Below are 25,055 nucleotides of genomic sequence, written 5' to 3'. Positions count from 1 at the left end.
TAAACAGTAATTTGCTGAAAAAAAACTAAATAAAAGTTGGTGGGCATTAGTGAAAACTGGTGAATTAATTAAATATCACCAAAGCATCAATACTATAAAACAGTCAATAAACCAATATTCAAAAATAATGATAAAGGTGAGATTGAGTGCTGTAAATAAGAGTATTAGCCTTGATTTTAGGAAGCTTTAAATAAGAATCTTTGTGTATACAGCCAATTCCCAAAGTCCTACCCCCAAAATACTTGTTTCCCATAATTCTAATTGATTTATGAAAACCCAACCCAGCATGCACAACCTTTGTGAAGCTTATGCTGCATATCTCAGTCCATTAGAGTGATAAAACTTCACAGTGAATATATTGTTGATGAATAACCAAGCTTCAGCTAAATGACTGCTGATGTCTTCTTCCTTCTTGATTAACAGTGGAACTCCATCACAATGGGTCTTATTGAAAACAGGCTGAAAGTAATCTTGATTGAAACATGCCTGTTCAAACCCTAAATCATTAGAATTCTTCAGCTTTGATGAGGGCCCAATAATTAGCTGAGTAGCAATAGACCTGTGCCATAAACAGCATGAATCAGAACATGTCTGCTTCTAAAACTTATTATTTGTATTACTGTAGCACCTAGAGGCCACAGGCAAAATCTGAGTCTCCCTGTGTTACACATTGCTCAGAGCAAACAAGACCCCAGGTCCAACAGAATGCAGCCAAAACAAAGGCAGTGAAGGCTGCTCTGTGGAAGTAAAGCAGGGCAATAGGCATGGGAGTGCACAGGATGCCACCTTTGCTGCCCTTTTTGCTTTTTCTTTGCATGGTGCAATTGTTGAAACAAAAAGAGACAGCAGCAGAGGGCAAGGAAGTAAAGGGACAGGGCTGACAGCAGCTGGGATGGGAAATAATGAATTATAAGAGAGAAAATAGATATGTAAAAGGGAGATAAATAGATATGTAAGGGAAGAGATGGTGTCAAGAGAAGCACAGGAACTCAGGATTCTGATGCTGATTCCTGAGCTGAGAGAAAGCAGCTGTGCAGTGAGAACAATCTTGTACCTGGGTCTCATGCAGGGGACTGTGGTGGCTCTCAGTGTTTTGCTGGAGAGGGATCATAAAGTCAGCAACAAAAAGAGACTGAGTCAGTTAATTTAGACAGTTCTCCTACTCTAGGCATCACTCATATCACTCCAGATATACTTTTAGACAATAATCAAAGATTGTTTTCATTATTTGCTAGCACTTTTTAAGCATTTGAACATAGTTTCCATATCAGCTCCCAGTTTTCTTTCCTTAAGACTAACTAGTCCAGGTTATTTTCTGTTTTCCTTTAGAGCATGTGCTTGCCACACTTCTGATTCTCCTTGCTATGTTTCTGTGCTGCTGTGCATTCCCTGGCCCTGGCTCCTGTGTTCAACAGCTGCCCTGCCAGTACTGGCAGGAGCAAATGGAAATGATGCTGGAGAAACAGTTTTGTGGATACTTGTTTTAGTTTGACTTAGATGATATTTTTCTCTGCCAGATGAAACTGTCCTGGAAGACAGTGCTGGAAGCCCTTGTGAGTCAATCTAGGTGACATTCACTGCTCTCCTGCTGACAGGCTTGTTAGCCTGTTAAATAAAGAAATTAGGTTTGTTTGACGTGATAAACTCTTGACAAATTAATGGTGGCTATTAGTCATCATCTAGTTTTTGTCTAGGTGCTTGAAAAGTTCATTTGCTTGGGCTTTTTTTTTGTGCTTCTTGACTGGTGGAGGAGTCAACACAGCAATGGGTGATAGTGGAAGGTGGAAACACTCAGTTCTCTCTATTCTGTGGCTGCCTGGTGTGTAGTTCTTCAGTTCCATGTCATCTTCCTGTCCCTTTTAAAACAGCTCCCACCACAGGCTGAAATCTTGGATCTGTCACTGCTATTAATTATGCTCATCATCCAGTCAGAATTGACCTTTCTTGTGAGGTTTGATGCAAAATATATTAAAAATGATCAAAAGCTCCTCTCACTATGTGCTGACAGCTTTCCTTCTACCTCTTAGCCTCCTGAGACCCAGGCTGACTGAGAGTGCTGGGCTCTCTCCTGCCAGCCACACGTTCCCGTCCCAGTGCTCCATCTCCTGCACAGACAGTCCTGTGCTCTCCATCCTCCTGAGTGCTGGGGTGTGAAACCAACCTGAATTACCAACACCCAAACCAGGGTGTTCCACCTGCTTGGCCTTGAGGTTCTTTTCTCTTACAAAGACTTGTGTTCACTATGCCTTGAGTCAGGCTCTGTCTTCACAGTTCAACCATTTATTTCTTGATGGTCAGAATCAAAATGGACATGGTCTCCTTCATTCATCCTTACATAGAACACCCCTTGAAGCTACCTGATGATATGGACGCAGTGTAAACTGGATCCCTATGGTCTTCCCTGATGTTCTCGTTTTTCCCAGTTCCATATCAGGACCTCCTGTGCTGAGTTCAGCTAAAACGGTCCTTGGAACCCCTTTCCCAGCCTTGGGCTTCCCAAGATGAGTGTCTTGGTGCAAACCAGGGTTGTGATGCTCCATGCCGAGCCTTCCCAGTCCGGGGCTGGCAAAATTCCTTCCGGCAGAGCCGGGGAGATGCGCCTTTGGCCGCTGGCTGCTGGAACGCCTGGCAGGGCTGGACAGCGGCGGGGCTGGACAGCGGCGGGGCAGCCCCTGCCCTGCCGGCAAGTCCGGCGCTCTGGCACCAGAAGCGTTCCAGCAAGCGCGCAGCGTAGCTCGGCTCCCTCACCCTGTCCTTCCCTTTATCCCTCTGTCGCTTCCAGCGGGCAGCAGCGGCGGGGCCGGTCCCCGCGGGGCGGTCGCGGGGCGGTCTCGGCCCCGCCGCAGCCGGCAGCGACGCCCCCGTGGCGGGGGCGCGGATGGTCTCTCCCGGGCCGGCGGGAGCGGCTGTGACACCTGCTGGCGGCGGCGGGCCGGCCCACGGCGGGCGGAGCGGGGGAGCGGGGCGGGCGGGCACTGCGTGCCCGCTCGGGGCGCTCCGCGGCCGCGGTGCCCGGCGCTGCTGCGCGGCCGCCCCCGGCGAGGGGCACGGCGGGGCCGGGCGCCCCCTGAGCTCCGGCGCGCCGGGCACTGCGGTAGCAGCGCTGCCGCGGCGGCGGCTCCGCGCCCCCCGCCCGTCCTCCTCTTTCTCCTCCTCCTCCTCCTCCTCCGCCGCGCCACTTCCAGGGGAGGCTGGTGTCATGCGGCTGGCGCCGAGGGAGGGGTGCCCGGGGCCGCAGCAGCAGTGAGAGGCGCCGCGCCGAGCCCCTGCGATGACAGCCATGAAGGAGCAGCCGGCGCACCCGGGCGGCAGGGGGAACCCGCCGCCGCCGCAGCCCGACCAGGTGCGACCCGCGGCGGGAGGCGCCGTGGGGCCGGGGACGGACGGGGATGGGGGCGGCCGCCGTCCCGGAGAAGTTGTGCAGAGCTGGAGAAAAGTGTGCGGGAGGGAGACGGGGGACACGGGCGCCCTCGGGGCGGTTCGGCCGGGGGGAACAGGGAGCCCCGCGGAGCTGGCTCGGGGATGCGCTGGGGCCGCCCGGAGGAGACCCAGCCCGGTCCGGACCCGCACCGGGGCTGGCATGTCGGTCAGCAGCGGGTCCCGCAGTAGTTTGCGCTCCGTTTCCCCGCGAGTTGCGCCGGGGGAGCCGCACGGTGCGGGGGATGCTGCCCTGGCCGCGGGGAGCCGCGGTGGCACCGCGGGAGCGGCCGGGCTGGCCGGCGGTGCGGGGCGCTCCTCATCGCCGCCCGCTCCGCTCGGGGCGGGCAGGGAGCGGCCCCGAGGCCGGGGAGGTTCCCCGGGGGGATTTTGGCCGCGGCCGGGCGGCGGTCACGTCCCTTGGCCCGGCGGTGCCGCCCCGTGGGCCGGCGGGGCTGGGGCTGGCGGGCTGCTCTCGGTACCGGTGTCTCTCGGCAGCGGCTCGCTTCGGGTCTCGGGCGGTATATGACACATGGTGCCGGGGAGCAGCCGAACTTGGATGTCATCCTCACAAAATCGAAGTTTTCATCACCAGGTCGCTGCGCCCGATGCTCCCGGGCGACAGGATCTAAGGCACCGGCAGGGATGGGGCTGTCCCCGGGGGACGCTCCGGCGGCCGGGGCGGGCCGGGGGTCGTGCCGGAGCCGGAGCATCCACCTGCCCTCGGCACCCGGCGGGAGAGCCCCCCCGGCAGCGCTCAGCTCTCCCTCTCCCCCAGGCACCTTAAAATAGGCGAACTCCAGCGGAGGGGGTTTTTGCACATCACATTGTCCGTGCGCGCCGCTTTTGGTTCGGAACTCCGGCTCGCTGAACGGGCTGGCAGGACGTGGGCAGCTGCATTTCACGTTTTCATTCTCTGCTACATCCATCCAAAGCTGAGCTTTCCTTCGGTACACTGGCATTGGGTGAAAAGCGCCAGCAGTGGAAGCTGCTGGGCTCAGATCTGCTTTAGCAAGCCCGGGTCCTGCAAGCACAGCCAGGCTGCACGCTTAGATCTGAGGAGTCTGTCCAGAATCAGTGAACCCATTCATTTAAATAAATTTATGCTCTGCTCTCTGCTCAAAAATGTATGCACTATGGCACATTTTCGTGTAATGCTGGTAAAATAATCCATTTGATCCTTCTTGAATAAATTAATTGTGTAAGTTACATGATCTGAAATAGATGGGTAACTTCCACAGTGCTTAAACAGTAGAATTTATGGAAAAGTGAAGATCATTTTAAATAGGCTCAGAGGTTCATGGAGCTCGTAAATTTCAAGGACATTGTTTTCCTTTAGAGGGATACTGCTATTAGATGTCATAAAAAGTACTTGAACTTAACCAATCTCTATTTCTTTATATTCAATTCAGAGGTGTTGAATTGGCAATTGTTGTTGGAGGTGGAAATCTTTTCAAAGCAGGATTAATATTATATGAAAAAAATTACCAGTTTTGACTGCTTTTTTAGGTTGTAATGAGGAACAGCAGTAAGATATCAATTTAAAGCACACTAAATATTAAGAGTTTAATTAAGACTTCAGGTTTGTGCTGGAAACCGTTCTTAGTGCAGCAGTGGGATATGGCTGTGATCCTGACAAAAGAATATTCCAGTTTCAAAGCTTTTTGTTGGCTTTTCAGGGTTGCAGTTGCAGAGTTGGTGCTCTGATGAGCATGGGGGGAAGAAGAAAAGAGATTCAAATGTTCACTCTGCTTTTTCACATCCCACAGCACTCTCATGGGCTTGCTCATATGGACAATGCATCCTTCTTGGGGCTTTCAATAAATCCATCTGTGGGTACTCACGTTTCACATTGCATGTTAGTGAGCTCGTGTGAACTTGAAGTGTCTCTGCACTTGACACCTGGGAGTTTATTGACCTATTTATAACAAGGAGGTGTCTGCTCTGACAAGGGTTTCCTGAGGCAGCAGGGCCAGCACTTCTTTTCTGGTGGAGAAGTAGAAAGTTCTAGAAAAAATAAGGAGTTGTACCAAGATCTTCTAAGTGTAAATCTCTTTCCTGTTTCCAAAGTCTGGTTTTACAGATTTCTCTGAGAGCAGTCGTACCAAAGGTGAAGCATTTCTGGTAAATGTATAGGCTTGTAACCCAAGATGGGATTTCAAATCACAGCAGGCTAATGCTGGGATTCTCCACTTTAAATAAAAGCTTGGATTGACTGACTGAAGCATCCACAGCCATCACCTTATGAATAATAGGATACAATTTCATATCCAACACTTCCTCTGATAGTACTTTTAAACCAAGGCTCCCCTGGGACAAGACATCCAATATCAACTTCCATTAACAATGCTAATGATGTTTTGGCATTGGGTTTGATAAATTAGCCAGATTTATTCTCACCTCGCTGCTGAATGATGAGTCATATTTATTGCAAAAATTACAGTTTTACACGCAGGTGATATATCTGCAGAAAGGAAAATAGCTGTAAATGATCTGTATTTCTGGAATGCTCTATCCAAGTGCTCAGCACTGTGACAGGAGTTAGTGTGGCTCCTTCAGTTCCCCTTAGAGGACAAAAAGGAGTGTTTTTCATCTTGTAGCTCTTAAGAACTGTCTTGGGGTCTTGGACAATGATGTTTAGTGATCTTTTTTAGAAGGCACAACCATTTGATAGTCAGCGGACACAACATATTTGAAAAACATGATGTAACTGAATGACTTGCTAGGTGATGAATGTTTCTGTCTTTGCAGATGAAAAACTGAGATAATTCCTCTAGGTATTACCTTTGTGAGGCTTCAGTCTGTTTACAAGAAGCCAGATGATCTACACCACCTGGTGCTACTTGCTGTTCTTTGTGTGTGCAGAAGACAGACCTTTGAAATTTATAATCATTTTCTCCTGAGCCTCTTTTACTCTCCCAACCTGATGTCTTTTTGAAATTGATTTTAAAGCAGAAAAAAGTGGGGGTTTTTTGTTTGGTTTTTTTTTCCTTTTTTGTTTTGATTTGGGGTTTTGTTTGTTTGTTTTGTTTTTGTTATTTTACTGTATATAATTTTAGAATCTACTACATTACTCTTCTTAAGCAAGGTCAAATCAGATGTTGTGTTGTACTAAATCACGACATTATTTGGTAAGCATTTAAATTACATGTTTAGTAAAAAACCAAGGACAACTGGCTAGTGTTTGATTGACTGTCTTGATTTCAGGAGTTGACTTTTTCTCTCAGGACCAGTTTTGGTGGTCACCAGAAAGTGGCACATTCAAAAAGTACATCTGAAGACAATTATCTGTGTTTTATTTTTTTCAGTGACTAAAGCCAAAATAATTTAATTTTTTTTTATTACTTTCTTCATTGCTTTTTTTCTTTTCCCAAAACCAGATTCTGTTCTTGTAGTGGGAAAAACACTGATGGATAGCTGTGTCTGTCCAGAGCAATATTCACCTTAATGAGGTTTTGTCAAGGTGGAAGGGCTCTCCCTTGCCCCACTCAGGTCAGTTTGAGTTTGGTGGGTCAGGAGGAAACTTGAACTCTTAATCATGCACACACAACAGGTGTGAAAGATTCAGTCAGGTGGTCAGGTTCATGTCCCCCACTCCTGTTTGTGTGAGAGCTGGCTTCAGGCTGAAATAAGAAATCCAGTTATAGTACACAATCCAAAGTGACTTTGCATTTTTCCTGCTTACCAGCCTGGTGGAACTTTTACATTGCTTTGTTTGTTTGCTTTACCCAACTTACTGCTTTCAACAAGGTTCAACACAGGGTCACAAACAGTAGGTAAGAAAAGCCAATAGTAGTGGTGAAATAAGGTTATATCATTATTCCCTGAATATTTCATAAAGAGTTATTGTTTGAATATTAATTTTAAATTATTTTTCTTACACCCTATAGAGGCCACACTGTATCTTTGCTGGATCCAGCAAAGGGCATTACAGGCTTGCAGTATCTGTTGACTGTGTGACCAGCTTCACAAGAAGCTCATAGGAAAATGTATTACCTGTGGTGGTTGTAATATTGTTCAGGATTCAGATTCTAGAGGAAGGCACAGGATGTGTCATCTTTCAGATAGTACACGTGGCCTTTACTCCCTTTCTCTTTGCCTGTGACTGCTTCCATGTAGTTCAGCCGCATACTGATGGTGGTGATTGGCACAAAAAGCCTGAAGCTTGTCTTCCACCTTCACTGAAGTTCTTGTTTTCTGCTCTGAGCTCCGTGGGGCAGGGGTGAGCAGGATCTGGTTTTGGTGAGATGTTCCTGATGGTAATTGAGGAGCATCATTGTCTGTGACACCTGGTGCCTGCTCTGAGTGCGTGCACGATCTCGGGGAGCTTGAGCCACACACGTGTTTCAGGGTCAGCAGAGCACATGGGGTTATTTCTCTGTACCCCTCAAATTCACAAGTGATGAGTGTCCAACAAGTGTCAGAAACTCACTTTCCTAATGCAGAAAACTTCACCAAGACCCTTCCAGTCCTTTATCCAGCCTCCACCCTGGGGCACAAGCACAAATTCTCTCTGCTGATGGACACAGGGCAGGGTGATCACGCTGATGCTCTCTTGCTCTTGGTACCCTCCCCTCATGGTTCTGATTCCTCTTTGCAGTGTGCCTTGCTTGCAGAACAGCATGTGAGAACTTGGGCAGCATCATACAGCACCTGAATTTCCTGCATGCAGAGCCCTCTGCTTGCAGGTGGATTAAAGGGATTACCTATGCAGTAAATCAAAAACTGTGAAACAGGGCAATCTTTTTGGCTCTTCTGTGTTAGAAAGAATTGCAGGCATGCTGTAGGTTACATAGTAGCCTCAGATATTTGAACATACATATTGTATTAGCTGTTTTTATAAACCCTGTCTGTGTTTTTTTCAGGCATCTTCCAATTGAAAGTATTGCTTCAGGCGAACTATTTTGATAATTAACAAGAGGGAGGAACTCTTTAAGCAAACAGCGATGCTGTTTGATGTTATTCTCAAATTTGAAACCCATCATTTTAGCACTTTCTAATAACTTGGAGCCATTTGGAGATCATATGCATGTGTGTTAGTGACACATAAATGTGACCACAGACTCTCTTTCCGTGGTGGTAGTAAATAATGCAATAAGTGATCCCTAGAGGGGTATCGTTGTTGTTGTGTTTTGTTGTGTTGTTTTGTTGGTTTTTTTTTTTAACTAATAGAGTTTTGAAATTTGTCTGACCTATGGAATGACTTGTAGGTGTACAGATTTGCATTTCACATTTTTTACTTTCTTTAGCGTTGCATGTCAAGACACAGGCAGTCTCACCTGCTGCCATGCCTGCCTGTGTCCTGCCAGCAGGTACCTGTATCTTGTTGGCACTGTCTTTGTGAGCCTTCCAGGACCTGTGTCATATTTGAAGTCAAAGCATTAGTCACAAAATCTCGGATGTCTCAAACTCTGTCCTTTTCCACTTTAATCATGCACTTCTTTTCCGCTTCACTCAGCTGCATCGAATGATGTCCATGAATATATGATAGTAAAAAGAACAATGCTGATGGTGACTGATGATGATAAATTACTGTATTTATCCATTAGGAAGGACATTGGATGACCTACAGATCTGAGGCTGAAGCTAAAAGACCTTTTTTTAATCTTTCTTAACACTGCTGGCACAGCCACATAACTTATTATGTGTTATTTATGTAGAGAATCTGTAAATAGTTTTGACCGGTTCTAAGATAAAATAGATAAGATAAAATCCCTCTGGCGCTGGGAGGATATTGCCTAAGAAAATCAATTAGGGAGTATTAAACAATGTGATAATCTAAGGAAAATAATGATTCTATAAAAGCTTTTGGGGGCATATTTTAGACTGCCTGGGGCAGTATTTGCAATGTGCAGTTCCTTTGGGGAGGAAAGAAAAGCATTTTGTAGCTTTCCAAAAAACAAAGCGGGCCAATATTGGAGTTTTATTTTTGAGAATATAGAGAGAATTCCTATTGCCAATGGGAAAACTTGCTTGAAGTGCTGGGCAAGTGCAAGCAAGTAAATCAAACACTGCCAGTGTGACTGATCATTCATCCCCAGTGATTGTTCTCTCTGCTCCTGGCGATGCAGAGACTGCTGACCTCCTTTCCCCCTTTTTCCATCCTAAGGCTTCAGAGCCTGGTTAAATCAAAGCATTTCAGATATATTGGGGGAGTTCTTCAGAAAAAGGATTTGAGCATAAGCCCACCTAATTATGAGCGATGGTGTGCTACAGTTTTGAGTCTTAAGGAAGAGCTGTTCAAATCAGTGGTCTAATAACAATCCTAAATAACGTAATAATGTAATTGTTCTAAGTCAGTGCAGTTCCAGAAGAGTCCCTTGGCCTGCAGGAAGTTGTTGGGTAAGCACGTGGTAGCATTTCCTGACTGACCCTGATGAATTTTGTCTTGCACTTTGGAGCAGTTTCAGAGTTGGATTCCCTTGGGACGAAGTTAAAGAAGCTGAAGTGCTCCAGGAGCACCCGTGGGGTGCACCAGCTCTCAGTGGGTGTTGGATCAGACTGGAGCTGGTCCGTGAAATACAGCAGGTGTGCAAATCAGGTCCTTAACTATGGGAATAAATCACGCCAGACTCCATTTTCTTCATGCAAGAAAAAACCCTTTTTTATTTACAAAACTAATTTTTATACAGTTTTACAGACTTTGTGTGTGACTCCAATTGGTTGGTAGCTTTCTTGCCAATTACTTTATTGGTTAGTAATTAGTAATTGGTTGGTATTTTACTGGTCTATCAAATCTCTCTATTCTTAAATTGTTTACATATTTTCGTCACTGGTTCTCATGGTATAGATTTAATGTTTATGCAGGTGTTAGTTGTTTTTCACCCAGGAATAGACTTTCATGTTCATGAACTGTTGACACCAGGATTGCTTTCACGTGGGAACTTGCAAAGTGCCAGCATGCCAGGCTAGCCGCTGATCTTACAGAGCAGGCCTGATTTTATGAGACCTTTTCTAATTTTTCTACCTTTCTGCAACACTTAACAGGTATGGCTTTGCAGTTCTGATGCTCTCTCTTTGCTACACAAATGTAACAAATACAGCAGGTGATCAATACGTGCTTATATTTAAAAGCAGCTCTATGATTTTGGTTTGTTTTTTTTCACTTGGCTTAGGCCTGATGCAACTACGTTGCGTTACTTAGTTTTTTTCATTGCAACACTGGATCAATTTCTTACATGTTTGTAGGTATTTGTTTGCTATTTTTCAAACATAGCAGTGTTCATTGCTTCCCCAGTCAAGACAGAAATATACTGACATGAATAAGTGAGTTACAGGTGGTGGAGAGGTCTCAGTTTCACTGAGATGCTTATGAGGACCACTCAGAATCTGAAATAGACAGCAGGAAACAAAAGGATTGTTTATAGTAGTGTATAAACAAAGGGTTTATAGAGGAGATTTATAGATCATGTGACCTTCTGTAACAGATTTTTTTCCTAGCTCTGCATAGAGAGATGTATCTGAAAGGGCTCCACTAACTTGAAAGAGAATGGAGATTACGAAATTGGAGGTTAAAAGCCCTTGTTCTGTTCTTGACTGGTTGCAGAATTTCTGTGTGATTTAGGTAGGTCCTTGAAGGCTGCAATTTCAGAAATAATGTCAGTGTTTGAGCTGTGTTATTGTTTTGGGAATTTGAAATGTCAGAGTTGCCTGTGATGGACCTCCAGTGCACGTTTAGGGAAAGCTGACTGCCTTTTAAAATGTTCCTGAGCAATGCCACAGGGAGCGGGTTCACGTGTGCTGGTCTGTTAGTAACACAGTGGCTCACTGATATTTGTGCACTTCTGTGAGAAAAACACTAAAATTTAGGAGGAGCCTCACAATCCAGAGGAGCTGCAGGAAGGTTGGTGTTGTTGGTAGCTGTCTAAGGGTGTGGATTTCTGCCCTTTAGGCAGGAACCTGAGATGATATGAAACACAGGGGTTGTCATTTAGGGTGCAGTTGTTGCTCCCAAAGTGTTGCACTTCCATGTGTCTGTGTTTGCTGTGCCAGTGGAACAGCCCCACAGGTGGCTGGGATAATACATCCTGAGGGGTTTTGGCATTTGGTCATTATGCACCCTCAAGACCATCTCTGCAACCTGGAAATTTCAGGGGGAAGATTTTCTGTTTATTTCAATACAGATTGTGTCTGTGAATGGAGTCTCACGTGAGAAAATTTTTGTGGAGACTGTATTAGAAAACCAGTTTAATCTGATTTTCTTGTACTATCCCTTCTCCATCAATTATTCCAGGAAACTGGTAAACAAAGAGCATACCTAGGAATGTTGGGTATGCTTCAGTCGAGCTTTCAGTGATTATCTCTGAAGTGGTTCATGGTGCTAAAAGCAGCATTTTATCTGCATAATGCCATGATTTTGGGTAGAATTAGTATTACCTGTTTGTCTAACCCAGCAGATTTGGGCTGTAAATTCCTCCTCTGTTCTTGCTGCCAGCACAATCCAGTGTGACTGAGCTGAGCAGGACAGACTCTTAATCACTCACCTATTTTTCAGTGATCTGTGGATGCTGAGGACCCAGCACTGAGTGTTGCTTTCACACCACTGTGAAAGCATTTCCATCATTTCTAGGAATTTGAACTTGCACTGGTAATAAGGAGGAGGGGAGCAGCACATCAAAACTGTCAGCAAATTGCAACAAACCTGAGAGGAACAGTTTTTTTTTTTTGCCTGTGTTGTGCTTAGTGTGCTCAAGTAGAGTATGGAGTAATGAGGCATGGTCACATTACATGGAAACACTTCCCTAATGAGGGGAATGGTGTTATCTATTTTACTGTAGTGGATTTCCATTAAAAGTGGGACTTCAGCACATCCACCATCTAAAATGTGGGCTGGGACAAGCTTGGTGGAAACAAGGCACATAAATAGGAGGGATGGGATGGATGAGGTGGAAATGTCTGGCTGTGATCAGTTAAGGGAGAAAACAGACACAGTGTAAGAAATCCCTGCCAGGTGTTGCTCTGCATTGCAATCGAGTGCCTGATCTTGCACAAATCATAACAAGAAACAATAGGTACATAAAATGGAAAAAGGGAAAAGGAGAGTGAAATAAGGAACATATTTTTCAAGGCAGGCAATTTAACCCTTGGGGTAGAAATGCTGAGGTAAGCTTTGAACTCTGCACCTTTTGATGTCTTAAAATGAAAAATGGTTTCCAGAAAGATGCCCAAGCAAAAATTTTTTGCCCTTGGATAAAGGTGGTATCCCAGAGAAATGTAATGAGTTGCAGTCTACAGGAGATGGAATGATGTGGATTCCTTGGTGAATCTGTGAATTACTGGGAGTTTTACAATTGTTGATAGTCGATACAAATGAACTCCTACGAGATACAAAACAAACCTTTATTACAATCATCTCTCTTTTTTTTCCCCCTTTCTGCTGCTTGACAATGATGAAAAGTTCCTCCTTTCCTTTTTATGTCTACTGTAAATCTTTGTTGTAATAGGAAAGAAATAATAGATTATCTTATATCTGAGCTAAAGAGAACTTTTCCTGAAGAACTGCAGACTAAGTATGGAATTCTACTGATTCCCATGCAGCACTGGACAAAACTTAATATAAATTTACTCTGGGGTCTGGAAGCTGCTGCTGTGACTGTGGAAAGGATTTCAAAGGCTGCACTTTCAAAGGCTGGATGTGGTCAGCATTCATCCATGACCTGGCATTAACTCTCATGCCAGGACCTTGATCTGGCTGTAAGTGCTATGCAGTTTTTTTTTTCTTTTTTTCTTTTTCTTTCTTTTTTTTCTCCTTGAGAGTGCAAGAATTTGGGTTGTACAGCATCTTACTTGCTATAAAGATTTTGAGGAAAGGACTTTTTTTTTTCCCCCTTTCCTTTTTATCACATATCCTTTTTATTGCAGTGAAAGCAACTTGATGTGCGTCTTCCTTGTGAATGTGCAGTATGGTGGCTGGGTTAAAGCAGGTACAAAAATGCTTGTTTGGTGGCTTTAGCAGGTCCATGTTGGGCTGTGAACATGCAGTAGTGTCCACCCAACTCTAGTGGACTCCATCTGTTTGGTGGATCCCCTGTTCTGTACCTCAGGTTTTCCTCCCAGCAAGTCTTGTTTTACAACTGGTGTGTTGGGGCTCACTCTTGAGACACTGCACATGGTAGGCAGCCAGAGTCTGTATTTAAAAGTATTTGTAGAAGCAATGTTTAGTCACTGAAAATGAGTTAACTGGTTCTACAAAGGCTCTTGGATTTAGCTGGCAGATTACTGGGAGGCTTTTGCCCTTAAGGAGTTTCTTGAGGTTCTTGGTGTGGAAAAAGCTGTGCTTTGAGATTAAATTATTCAGGTGTTTTTCAAAGTAATTAAGGCTTCTAGCATTTAATGTTTTATGTATGCAGGTTAAAAATGAAGGTTGATTAAATCACAACAAAGGGAAGTTTATTCACAAACGACAGACAGTAATGTCTCTTTTGTGACTGGTGGAATGCTGTTGAGCCCGCTTCATTACATTGAATATTGAACCATTATATTAGTGCCATTTTTTCTAAGTGATGGCATTGTTAAAAAGCAGGCAGTAGAATTTGATGCAGTGCAGCCCTGGCTGTGCTAAGTAGTGCAGAATACTTCTTTTTCCTGTCAAGTATCTGATTTATAGACAATTTTTCAGTTTGTGTTTTTGAAATGGCCAGGTGAGCTATACAAAACTCAGCAAGACCAGGAGGCAGGCCAAAGTAATGATTTTCTTGTTGGAAAGTAATAGACATGCCAGTATAGCATGTAATAACAGCAGGTTTTACAGAGTGCTGCAGAACAGTGGGAGTGTGAAACACATACGTTACATAAATTATCTGTGCTTGCATTTCTGCAGACTTCTGGGCCACTGTAACTCATTCATACTTTCTTTTTGGTTTTTTTTATTTTTTTCCTTCTTTTTTCCAGTCATTGAGAGTATCAATGTATGAACTCCTTCAGACTTTTAAAAACTTTACCTGTCTTACTCCCTCTGGATTGAGTTCCTTATCCTTTGGGTACCTGTACTTGCTGCTCAGGAATCAGTGAATGGTCTTTGAAATCCAGCAGCAAATCAGACCAGGTTCCAGTGCTGTCTCTCATTATCCTCTTTCCTATCAAGAAAAAGAAAACAAAGAAACACCTAAGACACTCATTTAGAACATCCCCTATGTGCTGTGTCAGTGTGAGACAGCTCATCTACGCAAGTATTTATTAATTATTCTGAGTCTGCTTTTTTAAGGGCTACTTCCATAATAACACTGAGGTTTTGTACTCTTATGACAGTGTTCCTTGGTCATTGTGAAGACCTGGAGACATGTTTTGTCCATAATTTTTTTTGGTCCATAATTTTCATCCATAATTTTTGGATATTTTATGTGAGCACACAGAAAGGCACCTTGTCCTGCGTGTCTTGTGTTTGCATTCCTGTAACTCTCATGCATTGTAACAGCTTGTTCCTCTGTCTGGGATCCCTCCAGTTGCTCTTTCACAGCTTCCAGGGAGGTCTGGGGCCTCTCCTAATAATTTCTGTAAAAAAAACCAAACAACAAAGTTGCTCAAAATTATCCGTGCAAAGCTTAGAAAGGGCAGTGCATGTTAGAAGAACCCTGGTTGTTGCAGAGAGAGACATTTCAAGAGTGTAAGTCCTTTAAATTTCTTGGACATTTGGGGCAAATCCATGAAAAACTAGTGAGCTATGTGAAGTATTTTAAGGGACCCTTCATCAGCTTCCACTGGTCCTGGAGAATGCGTAGTAATAGGTGTTTTTTAATCAGCAAAGGTTTCACATTTTTGTTCTACAGAGATGGAAATTGCCTGGTGGTATGAATAGACTTTTTCCACATGGGGAAAGATTCTCCCTTTGTTTTTGCCCTACCTTGCATAAAGTTGTTTTTAAATTTTATTTTGATCAGGTTTTTTTTAATTTTCATCCCATCAGAGAAAAGGAATGTTCCTATGGAGATAACATTTTCATGTTATGAAAGTGTTTTCAGTAGTAATTCTCCTGCAAGCTGACCCGGATGAACCAGTGACACTGCAATGCCCTTTCTGGGTTTTTTTTCCCTTTTTGTTTTGTGCTCAATTTCATTGTTATTCCTGTCTCTGTGACTCTTTTTGCTACAAGAAAAATTCCTTGTCCATTATCATAGGGGTCCTTCATGCACTTAAAGGATTTTGTTTTTAGTAATACTTATGAAAAATAAGTCTACTTTCTGATCATGCTACAGCCTTCTGAGACTTGGAGGTGTCTGTGCCTTACCTTGAAGTGTTTGAAAACAGCTCTCAGTTATCAAGATTTCACATCATTTGGGAAAAACCAGAAGTTAGTTGGCTTTTAAGATATTGCCCAAAGGCAATGCATTCAGCATGCAGCCTTCTCTGATGTATGGGAAGCACAAAATTTGAGTCTCCAGAAATTCACCTCAAGCATAAAACTTCTAAGTAAAAACAGGGCTTGGAGGGTGACAAGAGGTTAATCTGGGTGAGGGTGAGTTGTTTTCACCAAGAAAAGCCTGTTCCTTTATGAGCATCTGAAGGGCTCTTGGTACAGAGGCCCCTGCCTCTGAATCTGTCAGAGTCACTGAAATATCCCATATTTTTTAGTGTACAGGGTTGTGGAACCTTTCATTATTTCTCTTGAAAGCAACTACTGTTTTTTTGAGGGCTCAATTCTTCAGCTGCATGGCACCAAAGACTTTGTTTCTGTGGTTTTGTACTTCAGTAGTTGTAGTTCAATTCTAAGAATTTCTGAAAGTTTTATTTGTATTGTGACAGGGCTTCAATCGTCATCCAAGATTGAATTGCAATTGGAACATTGAGGGAAACAAAAGCATTTTTCTGCAGTCTAAATAGATAGGATAAGTATCAAGGGGATGGAAATTAATACTGTTATCTCCATTTTCCATTTTTCTATTTCAGTTTTTCTAAAATAGCTGTGAATTGGTGTGATTTGAGAAACCTGCCAGCAGTTTGCATTGACTGTCTCTGAAATGGGGAGAGAGTCTTTCCAGATAGACAAGAAGAGAGGGAAGAGTGTTTCATTCTCTTGAAGTGATTAGATTTAAAAAAAAATCACTACATAAACAGAATATTTGCAAACAACCCCATCAAATTGGAAAAAGAGGCAACAAGTTTGTGTATTAGGAAAGGAAGTAGCTGAGGGTATCCATGTGATTTGGCTGGAAACATTTAACCAGAACTTTAGGATTATTTTCATTGTGGCCTTTCTTGCTCAAGGACTTTTGGTGAGTATTAATAATTCTATGCATATAATGAATTAATTTCAGCCTGTGTTATAATTATTTGTATATCCTGACTTGAAGAGTTCATTCTGAATCCACTGCTTGAACCCCAGGATAAGTTTGTGTTGTTTGGGCAATGCCAAGTGTTGAGCTGCTGTGATCCTGCTTTGCTGTAGTGCCCCAAAACCTTGGGGGGTCAGACCCTGAGCATGGACCAGCGAAGGTGGAGGCTGCAAAAAGCCTCTGGAGGCAGTGACTGGAAGATGAACCAGTCTGACAAGGACTGTGAGTGCATTCATCCCATTTCAAGTCTCTGACACTGAATTTGTCTTCCCGTTTTTGGGTTCATGCCCAAAGAGTCTTTAAAAAACTTGTAAAGAGTCTAATTCTGGGAGACGCATAATGGTTTATTTTGGGTTTTATTATTTTGCCACTGACCAAGAGAAGCCTTTTTGTGCCTGGATTTATGATTTATGGGCACGTGTAAAAGCTATTGTCTGCGTTTCCCCCATGGATTATTCATCTTTTTCTTTCAAAATACACTCACATTCCTGGAAGTTATCCTAGTGCTTGCAGTTGAACCTGCAAGTTTGGAGACATCAAATCACCTGTGATGCTAAACCAAGCTGTAGTTGATGTAATGATACCTGCTTCCCAGGAGGGTTTGCATTTCGGGTAGCGAGCATTTGTGATGCAGTTTGAAATGATACAATGGTAGGTGCTTTGAAAATGTTCCCCAGCACTCTGGAAGGGCTCATAAACATGTAGCTGCTGGTGTTGAGAGTTACTTAAGTTTTCATCCTGGGACACGTGTTGTGTAAATTCAGCTGGAGATTTTATCGATATTTTTTTGGATCTTAAGGAAACTACAGGTAGCTCTGCTGCTCAGAGAGTAGCTGAGTTCTAATTCACCATGCTGTGGCTTTGAAGAAACCAGCCTTACAGGAGTTTCTGTGTTCTTACAAGACACTGAAGTGGTGAAGCTGGATGTGATCCATATTAATCTTTGCTCCCAAGCAGTGCAGTTTGGAGCAAATAACCCTTTCCTCTAACACCCCTTGTCCTCTGCTGTATAAACCAGTCTTGGGAGGAGTAACAGAACAGTGATTAAAAAAATTTAATCCAATCATCCCCAGCCTCTGAACATTAAGATAAACCACCTAATCCCATTTTCCTTTTCAGAAATATGGCATAATAAAGCCACCAGTTGTCTGGATGTAATCTGCCTCTCACTGCTGCACTGCTGGTGAGGGTGAAGGGCTCCTGCAGTGGCATATGGGATTGGATAGTGATACACCCATGAAATGAGTAGAAACAAAATATTGCAACAGTTTGTGGTTGTTTTATAATGTAATAATCACAGATTTCAGACAAGGTGTTGGTAATTTAAAGGCTGGGAAGAGAGGTATGATATGGATGGGCCACCCACTGTGCACCGTGGCACAGAGCAGGGCATGCAGAAAGTGTGTCAGGTCCTGTGAAACTGGGGTTGTACCAAAACTCCCTGTTATGATCCCACTTCTGACATCAATTTAATGTTATGATCCACCTCTGATACCAACTGATGTTAAGATCTGCTGGAATAATGTTAGGATCCCACTCCTGAAGTAATACTAATGTCTGAACTAAAGTGCAAATGAGACCACATGCACTTATGGAAAGGAGACTCAGGGGTGACCTCATTACTCTCTACAGCTCCCTGAAGGGTGGTTGTGCTCAGGTGGGCTTGGGCTCTTTCTCCAGGCAGCACTGACAGGACCAGAGGTCAAAGTCTCAAGCTGCACCAAGGGAAGTACAGGTTGGATATGAAGGAAAAGTTTTTCACTGAAAGAGTGATACAGTACTGGAATGGCCTGCCCGGGGGTTTGGGAGGGGGTGGTGTAGTCACCATCCCTGGATGTGTTTAACAAAGCCTGGATGTGGCACTGGGTGTCATGGTTTAGTTGAGGTGTTAGGGAAGGGTTGGACTCGATGATCTTGGAGGTCTTTTCCAATCTAATCATCCTGTGAATTCTGTGATTCTATGGAGCTGTAGATGCTCATGGTGTGTGTTTTCAGCTCTCCTGGCCATTGGCAAACCTGGGAAGAAAATCACAGACTTGCAAACACTTTGCCCTGGGGTGTGACTGATCAACATTCAGAAATGCCAAACGCTCGCAACATCCACCCCGAGGTACTTGGGGGTCTGAAAACCACTTTAAGGCAGAAATGATTACAAACCAGTATACAGTAACCAATTTTCATGCCACTGTGACAAAACCTTTTCAAATAATTGCATGAAAATACAACTTTGAAACATGTATTTGCTGTATTCTAGTGCTATTTATCAGATATGCATCAAGCTGTTAGAATTAATCTTCATTTGCAAATTTCTTTGAAGCAAAGCACTACGACTCTGACTGCATGGTTATTAATCCCTTGAGTTTACCAACATGTGGACATCAGAAGGGATGCTGTTTTACTTTGATTGGGCTTTTATGCAGAGAAAGCAGCACATGCTCTGTCCATCTGCTTCATTAAACTGTAAACACCATTCAATTTTGTAACATTTTAATGCATGGGCATTAAATATTTTGTGGACCTTGAGTAGCTGTCTGGCTGTTGTATTTTTAAAGGAAATTTAATCTTCTCTTCTAGGTTTCTGGGTTGCCTTCTGTTCTTTCTTCTTTCATTTTAATTTCTTTTTAATTTGAAAGTCCTCCTACCTGACTTTAAGCCTTAGATGAAGTTCTTAAATCAGCAGGGAGGATTAGAGAAATTTTAGGTATTTCAGCAGAACAATTCAGGTCATCAGTCTTTTGCAGTTAATTATAGAGGGAAGCCTGGGTGACTTTGCTCTTAAATTAGATGCCTGCAATTATGGTGAAATGAGCCTGGATCTTAGCCTGGTGAAATGATTTCATATCCCAGTACAGGTGGGTTAAATCTCCAATCCAAAAATATTTTTTTTCCCTTCGTTGCTATTAAAAATACATTCTCAGAGTCCATTTTTATGAGCATTTCCTCTGCATAAAACATAGCAATATCTGAGCTGGGTTTTCTTCAGATGTTTGCCTGCATTTCCTTTTGAAATGGAGAGCAAACAGAATTAGGAGGAGCTAGGCAAGACTGTCCTGGGCAGTGAAGAAAGGGGGCTTGGTCTGCAGTGCCTTTGAGCCACTGCTGGGAGGGTGTGAGGCTGCTGAATACATTCACAGGATCTGCTTCAGGGCTCATTTGTACCCAAACAGTGCTGGCATAATTCTGGGGGTTTATTAGAGTTATGTCATGATTTCAGGGTTGTCTCAGGCTGCTGGCTCCCAGGAGAGAAAGTGGCAGTGTGTCAGAGTGTTCTGGTGGCACAAAATATAAACCTTAGACAAAGGTGATTGACAAAGATTGATGTTTTGTAATTGGGAGCATTAGAGAAAGCTAAAGACCTTTGTACTGTGTATTTTTTAAAAACAACCAGCAAGCTGTTCAGAGAAGTATAGTGTGGATCAGGATAAAACCTCAGTTTTCTGTGTAATGAGAGCCATAGTTATAGTTCAGTAAAAATTACACTTTTGCTTTGAGTTGTTTCCTGGCCCTGCTCATGACAGCATACTGATATGTGTGAGGCTTGAGCTGAGGACCTGAGCATGCTTTGAGATCTACACTTTAACAGTGTAGCACAAATATTACATTTTTCACTTCTGAGATGTTTTTCCCCCTGCAATTTAAAGGAATGATATTTCCCTTATGTAGCATTGCCCAAGCTGTTAACAGGCTTGTTTTATGTTCTTGCTGTCACATGAAGAGAGTGGCAATCACCATCGTAGCAACTATGTGGCTTCAGAAGGGAAAGACAAAAAAAACCTTTCTCCTGAAAGCATCAACTACAGGACAGGTGGTATTTTTTTTTCCAAGTGTTCTCATCAAGTTGCAGTAAAAATCTTTTCTCCATTCCATTTGTGTGCCTTCTGTTGGGCTTCAAAGCCAGCTTTACCCTTGGATGGCTGAAGTCAGGAAAACCTGTTCTGTACAGACCGTGGCAAAACTAGCTGCAGCAAGGAAGGAGAGAGGATTAAAAAATCCTATTTATCAGAGAAGAGAGCCGACCCCAGTGCCCTGAGCTCTTACACTGGCTGAATGGCCTCACTTGTTGGCATCAGGGCGAGCTCTGTGGTGGCTGGAGCTGTTCAGAGCTCGCAGGATTTGCTGTGCTGAGCTGCCTCTGGTTTGGCACAGCAGCCCAGGAACATCTCTGCAGCCCTGAAAGGAGGGAGGTGACAGAGGTGAATTATTTTTGACCTGTGATCAAACAGCATTTTCAATGAGAAAGAACAGCAAAGAGAACAGGCTGTGTTGCAGAGTCATCCTGACTTCCCCTTGCCTTCCACACTGTCTCCCTGCATTTTGTTGTGCAGGAAAACAGCATGAGCCTTGCTTCCCTGGTGCTCTGGCACAGGCAAGTGACTCCAGGGGCTGTCACACATCCTTGTCCCACGTCCTGCACGTGATCCAGGTGTGTTTGAAGATGTATGGACAGTGTAAAGGTGACAGATTGTGCTACATGAAGGTCTGGGGACCAAGCAGGGACCCCATGGGATAGAACCTGGCAGCAAATGAAGCTTGGATACTGTTGACAGCAGTAAGGGGTTAAGGAGAGATTTCTTCCTCCCAGCAATGTTTTTAAAATTTTTGTTCATTTGTGGTGTAAGTGCATCTTGAAGATGCAATCTGTGTGTTTTTTCCACAAAAGAACAAAAAGAAGATTTATGTCATATCAATGTGTGATTAGTTTTAAATATTTATATTATGAATAACCATTTCATAGCAAAAGATTCTCTAATGAAGACCAATAACAATCATTAAAGTCTTTCCTAATAGTAATGTTGCTGGGACTTTTTTTGAAAAGTGTCTCACAGACAAGTCTAGATGTCAGCTGGTAAAACCAAAAGTCATTTCTGTGCAAGAGTGCTTTTATCATTGTGAGAGATAAAAGAGATTCTGATGGGAGACATTTGTGAAAGGTACATTTCTAAAACCTTTCTCAGCAGTGGAGCCTGCAGGATGCTCTCAGCTGGTAGAGCACGTTGTGCAGCTTCAGACCAAAGCTGAGTTCAAGTGGATATTGTTTCACCTGCCCCCCTTTCCAAGGACCCAGCTATGTGCTGCTTCCCACTTGTGTGTCTGCTGGATTAGTGTGCTGAGAAGATGAAAGGCTCCAGCTATGATCTTTTGGAGATAAAAACTTCTCAAGTGTCTCATGTTTCAGCTATTTTTTATTTGCCTCTGGAATCCATCTTCTCCATGCACTGGTTTTGGTTTCCCCAGAATCCTTTTATTGTTTTTTGCTTCTTTTTGAGAGTGGGCAGCAGCAGATCCTTCACTCAAACTGCTCTCAGAAATTACAGGTGCCATGCTAGTGAGCCTTCAGGCTGTATGCAGCCTTCTTCATCAAGGCAAGAGCCCTAAGACACAGACAGTGTCCCACTGGAAATCGGGACACTTTTGGATCCATTTTTGCATCCATTGTCATCTTGCTCTTTTTTTGCCATCCACTTGTTGCTGCTGCAGTGCTGCTGTGCCAGGGCAGGTGCTGGTGTGGTTGTGTCTTTCCAAGTGTTTTAGGGAGTTGAGGTGTCCTGTTAATCAGATGGGAAGCTCCAGGCTGCTGGATGTGATTTGGGTGTGTTCTGCACATCAGACCTGTGTCAGGATGTGCTCCTGGCAGCTGTGGCACCTTGTCCATGGCCAAGAGCCCCAGGGGCTCCTGTCAGCTGCAGCATTTTCAGAAGTTGCATGAACACCTAAAGGCAGACAGGGATATATGTGCCCATTTCTGTGAGTCTATAATTCCCTAAATCAAGGAGTGACTGAGAAGGAGGGTGGCGGGGCATGGTCTTTGAAACTTTGTGCACTGCTGGGAATAGCCTGGGAGTGGCTTTGCCCAACTCTCCTGGGTGCAGATGTTTCCAGCATCTGCCCTGGATGCTCGGGAAAATCTGCTGGGTCTGAGCCCTGGGCAAGCCCAGCTGCTCAGCTCTGAGCTGAGCTGTGGGCTCAATGTGCAGGTGGAGGATGGAGCTGGATGTCTCAAGAGGAGTGCGAGGACAGAGCCCCCCAGAAATGCAGCCCCACCCCTGGCAAAGCACAGCGCCCCTCAGGAAGCATGAGCAGCCATCTAGGAAATGGCATTTTAAGAAACTGTAAAATCAGCAGTTGGAAATAATTGAATTGTGCTTCATATATTTCTTTTGTCAGTGCCTCCTGTATTAAGCTGTTCAGTTATTAAAAGAGGGAAACCCTCCTGAGATCTCTGCTGCTTTCAGAAGTGCTGGGCAGGCTGTAGCTGCATCCACAGGGTGCTGGTTGCCTGGAAGGTCCTGGTGCCATAACACAGCAATCTGTATTCATGTGCTGTGCTTTCATCCCAAGATCACAGAAGAAACAGGATCATTACTGTATATTAAAAGAATTAATTGTGTGGTTTGTTTTACTGGCAAAGCTGTGTATTGAGAGTAGAGAGCATTGCAGGTAGCAGAGGTATGTGACCTGAGTCATGGGGTGCATTTCTGCAGTCCATCCTGCATCCTGTCAGAACTTCCTTCCCCTCTGGAATCCCAGCTGTGCCCACAGCAGGGTGCACAGCTGTGACCCCCAGGAAAGAGCCCCATGGTGGATATCATACCCGTGGGATTTCCCAGGGGAGGAAGGTGTTAATTTTCTCCAGTAATGGACAGTGCCTTTTGGTCCTGATCTGAGGTGGGAGGTGAGGAGCAGAGCTCTATCCCCCTGTGTCTCTTTGGAAGGTGTCCTCTAGGTTGAGGGCTTAAATCCAATCCTAACACACACACAAAAAAAAAAAAAACAAAAACAAAAACAAAAAAGAGTTGCCTGTACCTGCTGGCTTGGCAGCTTGCTTAGAAAGGGAAGAAAACAAGGGATGGAGGAGGGATAATAATTTCCTTTTTGCACAGGGACTTAAAATCCACCATCACTGCTACCACAAATTACCCCTATCATCTCTCACTCTCTAAATGCTTTGCAGAAGCTGAGTTCTCCTCTTACTTCATGAGTTCTCCTCTTACTTCAAGGATGCAAAACATTCAGGGTCGGGGTAAATTCTAGCACTATGTCGATGTTCTTCCTTGGGTCTGAATCTCTGGGGAAAAGGAGGAACCACAAAACCTTGGGCCCACCTTTGCCCTTCAGGGCATCAGGGAGATACCAGGGAGGCAGTGCCCACACGATGGGAGCTTTGCTTCAAAGCCATAGGGTGGGCCTGTTCCGAAATTCCATCCCACTCTGATTCCTGGTCTGTGGAGTGGTCAGAGGTCCTCCTTGTGCCTTGTCTCCTCTGCTTCATGCTCCTGGAAGAGGTGTGCTCCTGCACCGTGCCAGCAGCAGCAGCAGACTCTTTTCCCCAAAGGCTTGTCAAAGCTTCCTCAGCTTTCTCAGCAAATACTTTTATCTATTTATGTATAAGCAGTATTTAAAGGGAACAAATGGCCTGTGTGATCATTCCCGTGTTCATTTTTTAATGCATTTAGTTCCTGATGCTGACGCTTGGTTTTTCAAAGCAGGATTAGAGCTGCTGAGGATAAACAGTGCAGGCATTGCATGCAGCACGAGTGGAGACCTGTGTAAAGCTCAGCCTGGCTTTCCTATTGACAAAGCCTAATTAAAAATGCATCAAGTTAAAGATTTTTTTCCTTGATAGTCAGATGTCCTAGAGTGAACTGTCCCATGCAGCTGTTCTTTTTGGGGTAACACAAGGGGATTTAAACCATGAGTTGATTCCAGTGTTGTCTCTGGGCATTCCCAAGAGCCATAGGCTGGACATGACACTTCCATGAGCAGCACCTCTAAACCCTTCAGCACAGCTGCCTTCTCTCTGTGTATTCTATTTAAAAGTCCTGAAATCATTTCCTGGAGCAGTTTCTCAAAGCAGGCAGATTGAGCATCAAAGGATTGCCCAAAGCCCTGGGGTGGACCTATTTATTAAGGCTGATTAACAGAATGAATGTGCTGCATGTGAATTCAGGGCCCCCTATAAATATTGGACCTCCAAGGGTTTATGGAATGATTTTGGAGAAGTGGTTCAGAAGCGGTGCTACAGCCATTGCTTTGCATTTATTTTTTTGATTTTTCTTATTTTTATTCTTCAAGTACATTGTGATTACCATGAAATTACTTTTAAATTTTAGTTTTTATTCAGTGTTTAAGTGAATATCATGCTTATAATAGTAAGGGGTGTAGAGGTTGTCTTTTGGAATTAAAAGCAATTTTTTTTTGCTCATGTTTGTTTTGGGCCGGGATGAGTGATGACTTTGGGACAGCTTTGTGGTATAGTGTGTTTTGCTTTAGGTTTACTGACGAATGGTGTTTTCTTCAACCAGCAGGCTGGCAGGGAATTGCAAACAGTGACCTCATTTATCCTACTAGAGCTCACTCTCCTTGACGTTT

The 25,055-nt window shown here is 44.0% G+C and overlaps 1 protein-coding gene across 1 annotated transcript in view; it reads left to right on the top strand.

The window, feature by feature from the left end:
• Positions 1 to 3,129: 3,129 nt before the first annotated feature.
• The window catches only part of DPP10 (dipeptidyl peptidase like 10), a 242,103-nt gene continuing 220,177 nt past the window's right edge, over positions 3,130 to 25,055 (top strand). Inside the window, exon 1 of the mRNA XM_030951855.1 lies at positions 3,130 to 3,343. Coding sequence (XP_030807715.1) covers positions 3,272 to 3,343 — 72 coding nt within the window. The 5' untranslated portion in view covers positions 3,130 to 3,271. The remainder of the gene's footprint in view (positions 3,344 to 25,055) is intronic.

The sequence above is a fragment of the Camarhynchus parvulus genome, chromosome 7, assembly GCF_901933205.1.
Source record: "Camarhynchus parvulus chromosome 7, STF_HiC, whole genome shotgun sequence".
Lineage (NCBI taxonomy): Eukaryota > Metazoa > Chordata > Aves > Passeriformes > Thraupidae > Camarhynchus > Camarhynchus parvulus.
Note: the sequence above shows the minus strand (reverse complement) of the source record. Positions and strands in the feature narration are given on the sequence as shown.